At 42.3% G+C, this 16825-nt stretch overlaps 2 protein-coding genes across 2 annotated transcripts in view; both read left to right on the top strand.

Annotated features, from left to right (window-relative positions):
• The window catches only part of agbl4 (AGBL carboxypeptidase 4), a 229629-nt gene extending 225525 nt beyond the window's left edge, over nucleotides 1–4104 (top strand). Inside the window, exons 12-13 of the mRNA XM_030783890.1 lie at nucleotides 3783–3879; nucleotides 3999–4104. Coding sequence (XP_030639750.1) covers nucleotides 3783–3879; nucleotides 3999–4104 — 203 coding nt within the window. The remainder of the gene's footprint in view (nucleotides 1–3782; nucleotides 3880–3998) is intronic.
• A 1611-nt stretch (nucleotides 4105–5715) lies between these two features.
• Nucleotides 5716–16654, top strand: spata6 (spermatogenesis associated 6). The gene is made up of 14 exons (XM_030784353.1): nucleotides 5716–5805; nucleotides 6229–6366; nucleotides 6725–6773; nucleotides 7093–7134; nucleotides 7537–7661; nucleotides 7859–7939; nucleotides 8802–8808; nucleotides 8889–8893; nucleotides 10748–10984; nucleotides 11903–12022; nucleotides 12480–12646; nucleotides 14523–14622; nucleotides 15823–15914; nucleotides 16477–16654. Exons 1-14 carry the CDS (start codon nucleotides 5716–5718, stop codon nucleotides 16652–16654), a joined length of 1431 nt encoding a protein of 476 aa, XP_030640213.1.
• The last annotated feature ends 171 nt before the right edge of the window (nucleotides 16655–16825 follow it).

Raw genomic sequence — 16825 nt, 5'->3', positions numbered from 1 at the left:
TGTACTTGAGCGTGTGTGCGTGTAAGCTTGTTTTTGCGCAAATGGCTATGCAAGTGTTAACGCTTTCCTACGCTTGTATGTACGGCATGATAATATTAGTATCAGGAGCTATCGTTGCCTAACTCATGGTAAAACTAATATTTCAGAAGGATCTAGATGGTCTCTGGCCTCCAGCATCAGCCGGTTTTTTATACGTCCTGTAAGAAGGTGACGCAAGGTCCTTCAGCGGGATCTCATGCTGCAGGGGAAAAGGCATACTCCCTTTGTGCGCTTGTGTTTACTGTTTTAATTAGCATTGTTAATTGGCTCTCTGTGACACCCTGGTGACAGGACCTGTCAGTTGATGCTATTGACGGCGCTGATGTCCCTAATTTGTGTGCTTGTTAGCGAATGGTCGTCTTCAGACCGCGTTGCCTTGTTCCTCTGTCATTGGGGCATCATTGTCCGTCTGTCTTGTTTTGGGCGCAAGCTTGTGACGGGGGCCCCGGATAAACAGGCTGGTAAACAAATCATTTGTCGAGCCGCTGAAACGTCCATTTCCCTCTTGTCTCATCATCTCATCAGCCCCCGCGGTGCCACGTCCTTGAGTCTCGACAAAGCCGGCTATCGATCCAGCGAGCGCGTGCGCACGCGATATTAAAACCGTTCACGCGCCAATGACAGAAAGGCCACTAAACGTTTTTTCAGGCAAAAGCCCTCGTCCTACTGTACTAGCTTCATCCCTTTTGATGTGACTCTAGTGACTTAAAGATGGACTCTTAACTGCTGTGGTAAATTGTTCTCCAGCTGTTCTTTTTTATGGATGACAGTCTTCCCCTCAGGCCCTTGCCCAAATAAAACAGTAAGAAACCACAGGCTCATGAGCTGTGCTTTGACGCTGGCATTTTAATGAAGTTATAGACTGCGCTGCCGGAAAAATAAATAAATAAATAAATAAAAGGAAAAGAAACTTCAACTAACTGACTGCTGCTAATGTTCTCTAGATGATCATCAGAGAAGCAATGGTCTGTTTTAGAAGGAGATGTTTCAAACTGTCATCCAGAAGTCAGAGAGAGAGAGAGAGAGAGAGAAGACGGTAGATGACGTTCTTCCACGAGGAAAGGTGCTTATTCACGCTCGAGAAAACCCTGGTGGCGTTTGACTCGGTGCTTTTATGAGCGAGTGAGTCCCTGCCCTTCACGCCCTGTGATTATGCAACACCTCATGCCCCCCGGCCCGAAGGGGAGCCGATGTTTTGGAAATTTCCGCCCTCGGCGGTCATCGGGCCGTTGCGTTTGGCAGCGTCGCTCGTTTTCCTGCCGGTTCTGGCCCATTCCAACGGCTTTGGATGCACTTGGAGTGTGGCCAATAGCCAATCAGAGGGGCCGGAGAGTCCCGATTGCAGCTGTGATGCAGATGAAGTCTTCTCCTTCAGAATCGGGCCGTCCATCACCAACTTCCTGTAATAGATGTGCAGTGTGACATCACAAGCTGAGAGGCCATCTGCACTCTGCACGCTCCCGGGCTATTTCTGTCATTGCCCAGAGATCGCAACACTTGCTGGCCGGGCTTCTGTTGATCAAGGGGAAAAGCGAAACTTTTTCTGAGGTCAGAGCAAAGGATTCAAGGATAAATAAAGTGTATAAGGTCCAGACAGCAAAAATCTGATGATGATGATGATGATGATGATGACTATAACAAATTTAAGTATCGAAAAATACTCTTAAACGTGCTGTTATAAACTGGGTAAACTCAAAGTCAATTTTTTGCCAAAAAAGTACTTAGCAGAACTCATGACAAAAAAAACATGATAGAAACTTGTACGGCATATTACATCATACCACGTCCTATCCTTTCAAAGTGAACCTTGGCCTGTCCTCGGGCAGCCAAAAATAACTTTGTTTTTTGGAGTGATGCAGAGGTTGCAACTCAGCCAGATGGGGTGTAAAAACAGGCGCTGGAACCGTAGAGAGACTTCCCATCATCCTGCTGGGTGAAAGATGGAGGCCCACAGTGACTCCACATTCGCAAGCTGAGGTGACTGGAGAGGATGCAGAGAGAAAGAGAGAGGGAGAGAGGGATGAGAGAGGGAGAGAGGGATGAGAGAGAGAGAGGGATGAGAGAGAGAGATGAGAGCGGGAAGAGAGAGAGAGAGTGATGAGAGAGTTGCTGGCACTCTGAGCCACAATGGAGTAAATTACCAACAGCCTCAATGTCCTTACTGCTAAACAAGGTCATCAAGTTCTTTTTTTTTTTTTTTTTGGTTTGTTTGATTTTTATTAGTACTCATTTTTTTAGATTTTGGGAAATATATGTGTGTGTGTGTGCGTGTGTGTGCGTGCGTGTGTATGTATGCATGTGTATATGTGAATGTGTGTGTGAATGTGTATGTATGTGTGCGTGCGTGTGTGTGTGTGTGATGGCATGACAGGAAAACATGGCCATACACTAGACACTCCATTCACATCAAGGATGGATTGTTTATGGGTTAACAGCTTTTGGATAATAGGATTTCTCCTACACTCTTCGGATTTATGTGTCCCGAGCCGTTTTTGACTGTTGGGAGAAATTGGAAGAATAAAAATAAAAAACGACTGAATCACTTTCTTCCTTGTATTTCTTCTGGGGCTCTTGTTTCAATCACAAGGCTCTGACACTCAGACAGGTCATATCTGAACATCAACAAGGAACTGACAACCAAAGATGAACGATTAAATCTCTGTATCCATTCATCATCTTGGTCCGTCCACCAAAAAAGAGGTGTTCCATCAACTATGAACGAAAGATAGCCATAGCACTGTCTAGTAATGATGGTGTTTTTAGTATTCGTAGTTGTCGTTCAGACTATGTATTCGTAGTCTGAATATATACAGTAAGAAATAGGTAAAGTCAGAGTTTTGGTCACGTGAATTTTCCTGCGATTCATGCCGTCTGTGTTTAGAATGAAGCGTTTGGTATTTCTGAGTTGTGTTTCTAAGAACAACAGACTGACGTCTGCTGTAGTATTGTGAAAAAGTCATACTGTTTTATGACCGTGTTGAGTCGAGTTATTGATGTAGCAGCATAACATTGGTTTCTGAGGGGTGGGGCGGGGGGGGGTTGTCAGTTGTGAACATATGAATTTAAAAGGTCTGGTTGTAAGTAACTGTTTTGGGGGGGTGGGGGGGGTGGGTGGCTGACTAGACTGAAATGTAGTTGATTTACCCTCACTTAGAGCAAAAAGAACAGACTGTTGTGTCCTGGTTATTTACTCTTCGCATTTCTCTGCTGTGTATCGGCCAGTTTATTTACTGCAAATAGTACTGTTGTTGGTTCTGGAGAGAGAGAGAGAGAGAGAGAGAGAGAGAGAACTGGGCTTTTATTTATTTATTTTATTTTATTTTTTTCAATTAATAGCAACGCGTCGGAGCAGAGATTTAAAGTCCCTGTGGGATTACACATTGTACCCGTGGCTGCGTCTCTGGGGCACAACAATATTGCTTAGCCGGTGTCAGAGCCAAAAAAAAAACAAAAAAAGAAAAGAAACACAAAAGCCGTCTGTAAAGGAGGCCCAGCGGCTTTCAGAATTTTAAATGTCAAGACGGCACAGATTTTTTCTTAATTGTGTGGTTGTGACAGTGGTGGAGATTTCTGTATAAAAGGCTGTATGGTAAATTAATTTGATTTCAGAAAGGAATTTCAATTGAGATGTTTGACTGTTAGTGTAAATGTAGTCTATGTACAAGGTGCTCGCGGCATTTATGAAGCGTTTCACGACCAGGCGGTGCATTTTGGAGGTAAGGCCTTTAACACATTTTTCTCAGACATGAAACTGGGCAGAAATGTTGCCCGGACTTTTCTGGATTACTACAAACTGAACAATTTGATCGACGACAGCAAACCTACAGGGCAAATGAACAGGTATGGTATGAATCTTCAGCAATACAGTTATGTATGGACATTAGACCTTACTCTCTTTGTCTGTTTCTGGCTTTTTTTTTTTTTTTTTGCAATGAAAAATGTCTTGTTTAAATCAGCAGTTTGGATGCATTATCCGCCGGTCGCCAGGGGAACCATGTTGGCACGGGGAAGAAGCAGGATGGAGAGAAAACAGACAGAAGGAGCCATACCATAAGAGACTATTAGACCTTAGCCTCAGCAAATGTTACAGCTCTCTGAGCACAGAATAACTCTGCTTTCTCATAAACACACCTGGAGCTGCCACAGGAGATTGGAAATGGACCCTGCAAGCAAAAAAGACTTGTTCTTGTTCGGGGGGGGGGGGGGGGGGGGGGCAAGCAAGCTGCGTTTTTTTATGTCAGCACCGACAGGTTACATATCACTTAGTTTCTGTCCGAATTTGAACATGTAAAATTGACGCATAAATTAGAAGCAGCCTTTTAGACATATGTGCTTAGTTGTATTTGTAACCTTTTTTTTTTTTTTCATTAAAATATTGATTGTTCTCTCCATTGCCTTGTTTTTGAAGACACTCAGAACTGTGTTTGACTCATGCTTTGACTCTGCATATTATATTTTGGTTTTATGTATTTATTTCCGTTTTTACTGTCTTTTGGTTTTTTTTTTTTTTGTATTTCACGCATGTAACTGAGTGGAGTGAATGTCTTTAAGAATACTTTTGCTGTGCTCTTAAAAAAAACAACTGAATTGTATTATACCCAAAAATGACCACACATTACTACTGTCAATCATTTTTTTTCTCTTCATACCACAGATATTAAAATCATACACTTCCTTTTCTCGGCATCAGCTTCTTTCGCGGCCATTGTATAAAACATGTATACAGCTTACGCGGAAAAATAAAACTGTGTTTTTTAAAAGGAGGGCGGGCTGAGATCGGTACAGGCTATCAGTCAAGAGTGGCATGGAGAACAGCGTGTATTTTTCGGGCCAGTCATTTGGAATAAGTGAGGCAATCTGTCAGCAACAGCATAAACAAATGACTTTCACATTTCACGTGGTAGACGAGAAGATGGAGAGAGCTAATGTGAACGAGAAGGGACATCCATCTACACACACACACACACACAGGTAATGGAATTGTCACACTCAAAAGCGTCCATAAACACAGAAAGCGTCCGTACCATACGTGGGTGTCATTTTCCCCATTTCAAGCTCTTTTGTTCTTTTCTGTCTTTACCTCACTAGACTAGAAGTTACATATTAATTATCTGCTGTAATGCCTGCCTTGGGGTATCATAAATTGTTAATACATTTGTTCTTTCTTAACATTGTCATGTAACATGTCTTTTACTTGTGTTCCTTGTTCATATCAATTATTCATCATACCTCTTCGCGTCTGCGTATTATCCATGCGATAAATAGAATGGCACCAAAGCCACAGCATTGTTCGTTACTGCACAAAACTACTTATCAGATAACTTAAGATTCACTGTCCAACTTTGTTTAGATAGTGTTCCGCTGTTCATCTAGTGTGGACGTGTTAGAACACAAAAACTTCAATACATAATGTGCTGAAGCATCACTTAAATGACTATATCCTTGGGCACTGGGTACACGGATACTTGAGAGTACAAAATGTAGCACTAGAGTAAAGCAGATGATTTTTTTTTAGTAATGCTCTAGAAGGAACACCGCAAGGCGCAACACATCGTCTACCATGCCGGTAGAGTACAGTGATTTCTAATTTCTTGAGCCACGGGATCACGTGACTTTTCATTCATTTCCTCTTTCAAGTTGTAGCGTTGACGGCAGCTATGACAACGGATTTTAAACATGGGCGGATTGACACCGCCCAAGAAGCCGTTAACTTCTAAAATGCAACAAAAAGCTTTAAAATGTACCGTAGAATTAGAAATCCGTGCTGTAAGTATGCTGACGTAACTATAAATTCAATTTGCTCTATAAAAACTGTTTCGGTAGACACGGCTTGTCGCTTGCAGGCTAAATGCTCTAACAAGCTAACATGTTTGTAGCAACAAGTAGCAAGCAGGAATTCGGAAGTTAGCATTTGTTTTCTTAACTGTATCAGTGGAGTTACTGGTGTTCTCTCCCATGAAGATCGAACTAAAATTGATATTTTGGTAGTACTGGTGATGGAAGCCTGGCCCGTGTGCAGTGCCTTTCTGTTCAAACTAGTTCAAGGGGTCTCTCTCTCTCTCTCTCTCTCTCTCTCTCTCTGTCTGTCTGTCTCTCCCTCTCTCCATCTCTATCTCTAAGAGTGTGGGGTGGATGCGGGCCAATGTAGCATCGCGTGGTAGATTTCTTTTTCTTTTCTTTTTTCTGTAGATCACATGTCCCGGAGCGGTGTTGCTGGCACAAGAGGACGTTTACCTGAGTGCCCGTATATTGGGACAGTACCACAAGACTAAATGTGTCCCTCCTGTTTTTCCTCTGCTGTTGCATGAAAAAATGGTGTTTGTGAAGGTAGGGTTTCAAAGAAATGATCACCTTGGTTCCCAGGTCCAGTCTTGGACAGCCAAAGCCTAAAAACAGAACCTTATTTATACCAGACAAACCCCAATGCTAGACCAGACACTTTTACTCTCTTCCAGCACTGGACTTTTGGACCCTTTAACAAGAATAATCAGGAATAACTGTTGTACATACATACATAAACATAAAAAGTAGAAATTATGTTCAGTAAAATCCATTTTGAAACGCTAAGGGTGCCTATCTCTTAATGATGTCTGCGTTACTCTACGGATTGGTCAGGTGTGACTGTTTCCGTGGTAATCACTGCTCGGTATGTTCTGAGGCCTGTTTTTCTGTCTGTCCGTGCTAGACCTTCAGGGGAGTGTTCGACCCCGGCGACGTAGCCGACCTTCTGGAGAGTAAGAGATCTCTGCAAAACCACCTCAAGTTATAAAGAATGAAGTTCATTTTGATATGTCCGCTGAAATATTTACAACAGCATGCACCGTTCATTTGATTAAAGATGAACTGAATTTGAATTGCAGACTGATTTTTTTTTATTCTCGTTGTACTATTATCAGCGTGCATTGTCTTCTCAGATTTCTGGATATTTCTCAAGTGCCATTCTATTTTTTTTTTAACGTGGCTTGGAAGGGAAATGATGTAGAGGAATGATAATGAGATGAGGAATGAGGGAACTCACACTTGTAGCCTAATCTATATGCTCTCCCTTTTTAGATGACGCAACATATTTTGAGCTTATTCAGCTTGTTCCCCCAGGTAAGCCGTTTATCTTCGCCAGATTGCATTTGTACTGCTTAGTTTTTGCTCAGTCCAAAAAATTCAAAAGTGTTAATTCTCAGAGTTAATTCTGTCAGTATGTTATCACCCTCCTTCCAGAGTTCATTCTCAGAGTTAACTCTCGCCCTCGTTACAAATGTTGACGACCCCTTGAATGAATCAGGCTTAATGCGTGTGATCTTAAAGTAAATTTAATGATTCGTCCGTTTGTGTAGTTCACCGAGAGCACATGAATAAATAAATGAATGAATGCATGAATGAGTGAATAAATTTTTATAAAGTGCGCTCTACTAGATTTTGCTACGTTGTGTTCAAACTCAAGATTATTTTCACATGAGTCCAACAGACCAATGTACTTGTCTCTGTTGTGTATGTCTGCAGAAGGGGATATTTTGGCTACGATCGAAGAGAGCACTCGGGAGTTTCTGTATCCAGGCCCAAGACTGACACCCAAAGCTCCAAGTCCAGAGAGAGAGATGCTGATGAAGAGATCCATCTCTTTTCCCGTATGTCCAGGTCTCAATCTCATATCTCTGATGTATCTTAAAAGCCATCTCCATTTTACTCTTATTTACTAAAGGATGTAGATTGTTTTTCAGCAAATTGATCTGCCAGGGATGTGACTGCCTTCCCATTGCCCTGTGTCTTTTCATCTCACTTCACGTTTTCGGAGGTTGTTTTGTTGTCGCCTTCACTCCCGTAGGGGATTTCGCCTAAAGTGGAATTCTCCACCACTTCCATCATCGAGGAGTGCGATGTGAAAGATAGCCAGGCGACCGTCTCCGTAAGTAGAAAGTCGTTTTATTTTTTTCTCAGTCAGTTTATAATGAATTGTACTTGTGCAGCAGTGAATGGTACACATACTAATATCTGACAGGAACATAACAGACCGGCCCCCTAGGTTGCTATTAACGGCTTATTTAATTACATTCCCCCAATTAAGAATCTGGTTTTAGAGGGTGTCAGGTCTTCACCTGGCTGTGACTGACCCTTTTTGAGTATTTTGTTTAAAAAAAATAAATAAATAAAAATAAAAATCGATTTGAGAAAAGTGTTGATATTAGGAAGGCATGTGTATGTGTGCAGGGATTTCAAACTAGCGGTGTTTCAGGGGCAGCAATTTGAAGCAATTTTGGTTTATGCATCCGCACCTGTCTCTCTGGACTGCATCATCACAATTATATTCCATTTTAAAACTCTTCTTTTGTTTTACAATTTTGTTGTCTGTCCAAAAACCTAAAAAACAAACAAACAAAAACAAACCCTCATAAAAACACAGAAACAGTAGGTCTCGCAATAATTTAATTGACAAGATCTATAGGTGACTTTTATTTATTTACAACACAAAGACGAATGATTGATTATGTTTACAGGTAAATCATCATTGTCTGTCAAAGTGGCTATTGTTGGACATTAGTGGAATTATTCCTCGACTGCTTCAGAATGGCGCCATCAATCAATCTAATCTTGTGCAACTATAAATCGCCTTTGTTTTCTGTCAGCTATTGATGTCCTTATAGTTTAGCCTTCCGTTTAAGGCTGTGCTTTCCCTTTGAAGGTAATTACAAAGAACTCGATCAGTTGAACGATATCCAGCCCCAGAGACCCGTCTCTCTTTCTTCACTTTTGTGTTGAGTAACAAACAGCCAATCAGTTTTTGTGTCCCAGGTTCTTGGTCTTTGTACGCGTCCTTTTTGATGTGAAGGGTAACGCAGGACAACGGTGCATAAAAGATTCAGTTTCATTCTCCGCCTCAGCGTATCTTAGGTCTTCTCTCGCCGTTCTCTGTTGTTTAACGGTTCGGAACGGATTTACAGAGTGAAAGCGGTTCTGTTATATGTATTCTCTTTAAAAAAAAAAAAGAAAAGAAAGAAAAAAAGTTTGTGACACATATGCTGCATGACATTGGATTTCATACCCATTTTCCTAAAAAGCCTCCATCGCCCAAAAGGTATTATTGTCTTGAGGCCCATTGTTCTTTATCTTCAAGACACCTTCCCCCCAAAAATAGTTATTGTCCATAAAGACAATCCTGTAAAATACATTTACACACATTGTATTGGACAGGATGTTCGGACCGTTTATTTAAATGGAGATTACCAGCAGAGAAGCAGGTCTTTAGGAAGGTACAGACATTCTTTACCAACCCATAGGGAAAGGCGTTGGATCAGTGCAGACAATGACTTGGTAATACCACTGTTTCTGCTTTAGCTCCTGAAAGCTCAGTAACCCGAATCAGAGAAAAAGTTGAGTTTTTTGGGGGGGGTTTTCCCCCCTCCTTTTAGAAGTCTATTATAACTCCTCTACCTCAGGATAACCCGAGGTCTTTCAGTCAGTTCTCTGTCGCGCTCACCTTCTTAAGCTCCCGGAGAGCGACTTTTGTGGCCAGACTCCTTGGTCATCATTTGTATTTATTTAATTTTCTTTTTTCCACTGTATTCATGTTAAAGTCCTCTGGTTTTGGACTTGACAGGGGATTCTCTTAAACAGGCTTTCTTTCCATGCTTTGCATGCGTTTGAACGGAGCTTGTTTCTTGTTTAATAAGCTACTTGTGGAGCTGGCTTTGTTGTTTCAAGGACATCCTGCTTTATCACCCATTACCAACACCACCAGGCACACTAATCACATCAGACAAGAGCAACTTCTCCTTTCAAATGGCCTCTTTGTGTCTCAACCAACAGAAGGGGCGAAAAGAAAGAAAGAAAGAAAGAAAGAAAGAAAAAGACAGAGACAGAAAAGAAGAAAGAAGAATTAAAAAAAAAAAGCTACTTAGTTTTAATGTCATTAAATCTGTGCTCTTCAAATAGCAATCTCAATCAGGATTTATGCTTTCTGCTGCTGCTTCTTTTTTTTTCCTTTTCTTTTTTTTTAATGAGTTAATGTGGCAGGATGTTCCAATTAGCATTTAAATAATCTTTGTTTTTACATCCATGTAATACCATTATCATATTAGTCTGATACTGGCCATCAAATGCAATTAACATTTTTTAAAACGTATTTATCCCCAGCGTTGCCCGCAGGAGCGCAGTTATTGGAAGTCAGAATTATGTTAGTCCCTATTAGAGTTATTGAAGTAGTTTCCCGGCAGAAGGTGATACAGGAGCAAGGGGGCCCTGGTTCATGCCGGATGTATTTGAGGAAAAGGGGTTGAAGCAAGTCTAATGCCAACGGGCAAATGTGAGTCATTCTCTGAATCGTTTCAGATAGCCAGCCTACCGCTCAAAGCTCCAGGGTATATAGTCTCGTCTGGTCCGTCAAGAGATGAGGAAAATACAAAAGTGAATCCTTTTAAAATGTTACATAGCTGCTAGATATATGTTTTAACTCTTGGAAATGATTTGGAGGTTGTGTGATGATATCCGTGGAATTCTAGATGAATGTTGTCTAAGAGTTTTGTCGTTAGACGTTAAGTGGTTTCAGAGGAGTTAATGAACCACAATTTGCGCTCCAGCGTGGGTTGTACTCCGCTGTTTGTTGGGAGCCGTAAAGAACTGTTTATATGCAAGACGGTTTGTGTTTTTATTGGAGACTGTGAGGCATTGCTTGAAATACCGTCAGTTCTGTATTTAATTTCTCTCCTTCCGTTGTTAGTCTTCGGTTAAACCCGGGAGAGGGCAGAGCGGTCCGGGACCCGCGGCGAACAAGGAGGGCCCGTCGCCACCCCGCAGTTACGCCAGACCCACCGTGGCATCTCGGACGCGGTCGCCGTCGCCGTACACGCACCGGCAAATGTGCCAGCTGTCGGAGGACGCCAGGCAGCGCCTAAGCCACCTCCGGCTCGGCCCACACGCCTTCCGGAAAGAAACCATGCCCCAGCCCCCCTTTGTGGTCGGTAACACTCATTTTCGGTCATTTCTTCGTTTATTCAACGCGGTCAAGCTGTGTATCACTCGTTCCTAAGGCACCGCCGCAATGTCTCTGTCCCTCTAAAATGTTATGAGCGTACCAAAAGTAGCGTGTGACATAATCTCTTTGTTTTTCAGCGCCGAAGGTTCGTACGCAATGAGAACTTTCGCTTGTCGTTTTTTCTTAGGCTGCTTTTCTCATTATTTGACGTAGATCTGACCCTCTCTCTCCACCTTTCACGAGTCGAGCGGGAAGCAGAAGCGGTCGCTCCTGTTTCTGTCTGAGCGTTTGAGAAATAACATCAGAGTCCTGAGGTGTAAATATCAAAGCTGTCACGTTATGAAAGCTGGGATTTGGATCTGCTTGTGATATCAGCATGGCATTTTCCAACGTTCTGCCTTTAAACGGGGGAACCTTTTCACATGAAAATCCTAGGGCTACAATTAACCCACGTAATTAAGAGTCAAAGCATGATTAACAAATAGTTCTCCCATCGCCGTAGATTAACCCGCTGAATATATTATCAATGTGTGTTTAAAGTCCGCACACTTGTTTGTGTAAAAGCAAATAACTCCTTTCATTACAGAGCGTGATCATATTGCTGTTTAATTGAAGTGGCAGCCGTTTAATTGAAGTCTGTACAAGTTCAGCCAAGAAAAGCACCTGAAATGAAGTTAGGAGAAGTTGTACATAGCTCTGCTCTAAAAGCTTTCTTCTGCGGTTTAACCTTCTCTCTGAAGCGATTAACATTGAAATGAAAGGTAAATTCAGTCAAATAAATACTGCCCTCGATGTCAATTGCTTATTGGTGTTTGTGTGTCTCTTCACCTGCTAAAACGTGGCTTTGGCGAATTATTTGCCTCTAAGAGGTGACTAAGCTGATTACGTTTGTGTTTGCAGGTTCCCCAAAGTCCAAGTGCCTCGCTAATCGAGTCACCTGCCTTTCATTCTCCGTCTCCTCCGAAGAAAAGCCCTCTACGCTCCCGATCTGCCTGCTCCGCGGCTAACCTCACAGGTTTGGCAATTTGACTTTTCATCCTTTATTTGGATTTGGATTTTTGTTTCTCGTGTATTTGGCCCGTGTGGGGCTCGTTTGGAGATGGTCATGTAAAATATGGTTGGTCATTTCTTTTTTTGCCTTTTTAAAAAAAACAACAACAACAACAACAAAAACAAAACAGATTTTGACATTTTAATGTCGTCCATATATATGAATCGTTGTTCTTTCTTTAGATCCTTCACTTCAAGGCAGTTACAGGCCAAAGACCACAAGAGTAAGTGAAATTTTTAAAGTGCACAAGAGGCTGAGGATAGGCCAGGAAACTAGTCAACGAATTCAAGTTTGTTTGTTCGCTTGTGTGTTTGGAAAACTGGACGGAACGCACAGGAGCGGCACGCTCTGGTCAAGGGGTGGGGGGGGTGGGGCTACGTAAGGCTGAACTGGAACCAGCCGGCTCTAACTCCCTGTCCTCCACAGATAAGAGGCGCTTCACTGAGAATGAACGGTGCCTCCCCTTGGGAGGTGTCCAGAGAAGGGCCAGGTAGTCCTCCTCGCTGCAGAGTCCCTGCTGAGCACTCCACTCCTGTGTCCAGTATACCCAGAGGCCTGAGTCCTCTCCTGACACGCTCCTCACTCAGAGAGAGGTGAGAGTCGGACTCCTCACTGGCGTCGCCACGCAGACAGGGCCGTCACATGACTTCCTTTAAGCTATGGCCTACAACTAAGTAGCCTGTTCACATATCATTTTTAAAAAAAAAAAAAAAAAAAAGATTTTTCTGTATTTCATACTTTTTATATGTAAAAGTGTTTCTTTTGAAATATGTAGCTGGGTAATGTATGCACATGTATTCACACCTGAGTGACGAGGAAAGATGTTCCGATCATACTTTTGATGATATAGAAATCGCTGCAAACCGCTGCTTTTGACTATGCGCCCCGTCATTGTTGAAAGAGCGGTTTTACCCGACGTGTCGAAAATGACATGTTCTGAGGTAAAATATGCTATGACTGCCGGGGGGGGGGGGGGGGCGGTGTTCTGCTCCCTTTGGTAGCATCTGTGTATTGATATGCTGTTTTAAACAAAAGGAGAGGAAATAAGAGGACAGAGAGAAAAATGATATGAGCTCAGTTAATCAAAAGAAGAGGTGCCCCGTGGCACGTCCTATAAGAACGTCCAATCATGTGATATTGATTAAACGTACACCCCCCCCCCCATAAGATCAAAGGCAAATACAGCAGACTGCATTTCTCCAATCTATATTTTGATCACACATGACACACAAGATGAATTTAGTCGCCCCCCCCCCCTTTTCAAATTACACGCTGGAATGTCTGGTCATGTTTGTTCATTACTTAAAAGGGGAAAGGAAAAACAAACAAACAAAAAAAACGAAAACGTCTGTGAGAAAACAAGGGGAAATGGTATTGATTGCGTTTCACTGAGATCTAATGCATTTGACCCAACGTACAGTTTCATAAATTCTGAGAGACCTCTGTCATTGATTTCAACAGCAGCGGCCCAGCTAAACCAGTAAATGTTTGTTTGTCTTTCTAACTCCTTCTGTTGTTTTTTTTTTTTTTTTTTTTTTTGTCCCTTTCAGCACACAAGTAAACATTCAAATCAATAGACAATTTAAAACTGGAGAGCACATTGTTGAAAATGTTTGATACTTCCCGTTCAATGGAAAGCATGCCAAAAGTCGCGGGGCTGGAGATTACCGCTGGCTGTGTAGATTCAGACAATAAGAGCAGAGGCACGTCTTTTGGAAGTCTTTGATGGAGACCGAAATGATAGATTCTTAAGAACCATCCACTCCTGCAGGCGTGCGGCTGGCTTCCACACTAAACAATTGCCCTCTCTAAGGACACGTAGCAAAAAAGAAAGAAAGAAAGAAAGGAAAAAAAAGAGACACTAAAGCCTATTTAAGGTAGAAGTGCTCAGGTTATTCAAACATCTTTTGTGAGGCTTTCTCTTCATTGCCTATCATTTGAAATAAAATCATTTAAAGAAAAGATGTATGACCACGGCTGAACGTCGTCTAGAATTGACCTCTTTTGGCGTAGAAGGAGCTAGATCAGCAACACTTTGCTCTTCGGTCGGAGTCGTATCATATTTCATGGTGTAATACCATTTGCAATTGTGAAAGCAGTGACTCATTGAGGTGTTAGTGTTAGTCTGGCATCTAATTTAGTCACCAGGTCTTTTCGCATTATAATAAACTGCCTCCAAGTGTGTAGATGTGGCAGATTTAGTTCCATAGAACAAGAATAATTTGAACATTAATAATAGGATTAGAAGTGAATGCAAATGCGAGTGTGTGTGTGTGTGTGTGTGTATGTGTGATTTTACTTTGTGAACTTTTTCGGTTTCAGATTTGCTAGATGATGTCCTTATTTTCCTGCTGTTCTCTCTATCAAGGAGACATAGCACAGACTAGTGGACAGACAGGGTATTACACAGTGATTACTCCTCCAGGCAGGATTCTTCTGAGCTCTGACATTACTCTGCTTGTTCCCCAGGTTTCAGAGCGATGGATCCAGTCCATCTCACTGCGAGGAGATTCACAGACGAGTCGAGAAGATTCTAAAGACCAACAGCGCACGCTGCAGGCTTTCCTTTGTATGTGAATTGGACCGTCTGTATTAAGTAATAATTTACATCAGGATTTGTTCATTCACAGCTAGTGGGCCACATCTGGCCTGTGAGAACATTTGTTTTTTTTTGCCCTCAAGCCTACTTTATATTAATATAACATATACGCTTTTCACAACAATCAACATATCAATTTTACATGTTTATCATCACGCGAGGCTTAAATTGGATAGGGAGAGAAATCGCGTTTGACCATGAATTTAGCGTTTGAAGCCAAGCTTTTTGTTTTGTTACGTAGTCTTCATTGTCGGAAATTGAGAAACACTCCTTTTCTGTGTACGGACATGCTTCAGTTAGCGTTCTCCACACAGCGTCAATGCAGTGATCAATCGACGTGAACACTCGTAGATTTCATCTCAATTCGTAGACTTACGACAAATGATGTGTCAAAGGTATGGGGCTGGCAGGTGCTCTGCTTAAAAAAACCCCCAAAAAAAACCTCACTTCGCCTCCCACATTTCGTTACTAGAATATCCTGATGGCAAAAAGCAAAGCGAAATCTCACTAATTACTCTAAAGCCCCTCCAAATCCTCAGTGGCATGAAAGACAGACTGTGTTCTGTGGGAGGGAGGACTCCAGGAAAAAAAAAAAAGCCCCTCTTATAAGCTCATCTTTCCTATACAAAGAGAGGGGGGAGAGAGGGAGAGAGAGAGAGATAAAAAGGTACCTCTGAAACCCAGCAGGGGAGCCAAACACTACATGGCTGAAGCCCAGCTTAAGGAGAGAAATATGTAATCCACTCATAACTCAAAAGGAAAAACGAGTAGGATTTATTTAAAGAATATTAGACAAACACTTAATAGGAGCCACGACGGCCAGTGTTTTTCCTTAACGCAACACTGACTGATTTCACCGCAGAATAGGAAACGACAGGGTTATGTGTTTACATGTCGGAAATGTGCATGCGTGTGTGTGTGTTATGCTACAGTTTCTTTGGTTAAAAAACAAAACAAAACAGTCATGACTAATCTGCAGCTGCATGCAGCGTTAGGATATTAAGTACAATATAGTTTACGCGCACCTGTGAATCTGCCATTGACAGTTCACATCAGCCTCTCTTAAAGAATTCACATCATTACAGTGAATATGGAACCAGTGAGGATAAAGATGTTCTGGGAGAAGAGGCAGATTGAATGGCTGTTGTTTTTTTTCTTTTTTGCGCTCAGGATGAACAGATTGAAGAAGGAGAAGACGCGGAGCCCGGGCCGGCGCTCTCCTGTCACGGCTCGCTGTGCGACAGCCTGGTTTCTCAGGACAGGTAAACACCCCACACCTGTTTTACCGCTTTACAACCTGCAAAGACAGCAAAAAACTCCACAAAACACGGCGTGACCTTTAATCTACAGCTAACCGCGGCTTTATGGACAGACCAGAACAGGTCAGTTTATTTAATGCCTCATTCTTCCGTCTAGGTGGGGTGTAGTCTCAGACTCGGGCTACTGACCTTTGCTTTATATTACTTCTCTCTTGTTGAGTATAAAAATGGAAGATCGAATCTATAAATGGTGACAAGTTTGTGAAATGAACACATAAAAGGCCTTACTATTTATTCATGCCACAGGGGCAGAACAGGGAGGTATTCCAGAAAGCGGGTTTAGTAGTAAACCTCCTAATAGAAGAGCCCTATGGCTTTGTTTTGCTAGGATAACGAAGCCATAGGGCTCTTCTATTAGGAGGTTTACTACTTGCTCTGAGTTTTCTCTAAACCCGCTTTCTGGAATACCCCCCCCCCCAGCTCTGGACATGACCTTGGGTTAACGCGTAACATTTTGTGGGTTTATGAAAAACTGAGTACGCATCCTCCATCTGTTTCTTCTTAGGCGTCTACCAGGAGATCCCTCCGCTCATTCACACAGCGGAACGTTCCGGACTAACAAAGCGAGTCTGCACACGGGGAAACCCCACAGAGCAGTATTTGAGGACAGTTTGAGTAAAATCTACAAGACTCTCTACAGAAAAGCTTCCAGTTCTACAGATTTCCAGACTAACCCATCGTAGTGTTGGGACCCACGACACACTTTATTTATTTGCCTGTCACATGATCCATGACGTGAAGTCCGCCAACTCGCTGGGACGTAAAACGATTATGTTGCCAAACCATGTGAATTCTGAACGCGGTGTACCGCTTTAAAAAGACGCTGTGCCAAGAAACTCAAACGATTTATTAAC

The sequence above is a fragment of the Chanos chanos genome, chromosome 9 (genome assembly GCF_902362185.1).
Source record: "Chanos chanos chromosome 9, fChaCha1.1, whole genome shotgun sequence".
NCBI lineage: Eukaryota > Metazoa > Chordata > Actinopteri > Gonorynchiformes > Chanidae > Chanos > Chanos chanos.
This window is presented reverse-complemented; position numbering and strand designations above follow the sequence as displayed.

Coding starts and splice junctions, on each gene's coding strand:
- spata6 (XM_030784353.1), top strand. CDS start 5,716: ATGGGCGGATTGACACCGCCCAAGAAGCCGTTAACTTCTAAAATGCAA. Junction 5,806..6,228: donor TAGAATTAGAAATCCGTGCT/GTAAGTATGCTG, acceptor TTTTTTCTGTAG/ATCACATGTCCCGGAGCGGT. Junction 6,367..6,724: donor AAAAAATGGTGTTTGTGAAG/GTAGGGTTTCAA, acceptor TGTCCGTGCTAG/ACCTTCAGGGGAGTGTTCGA.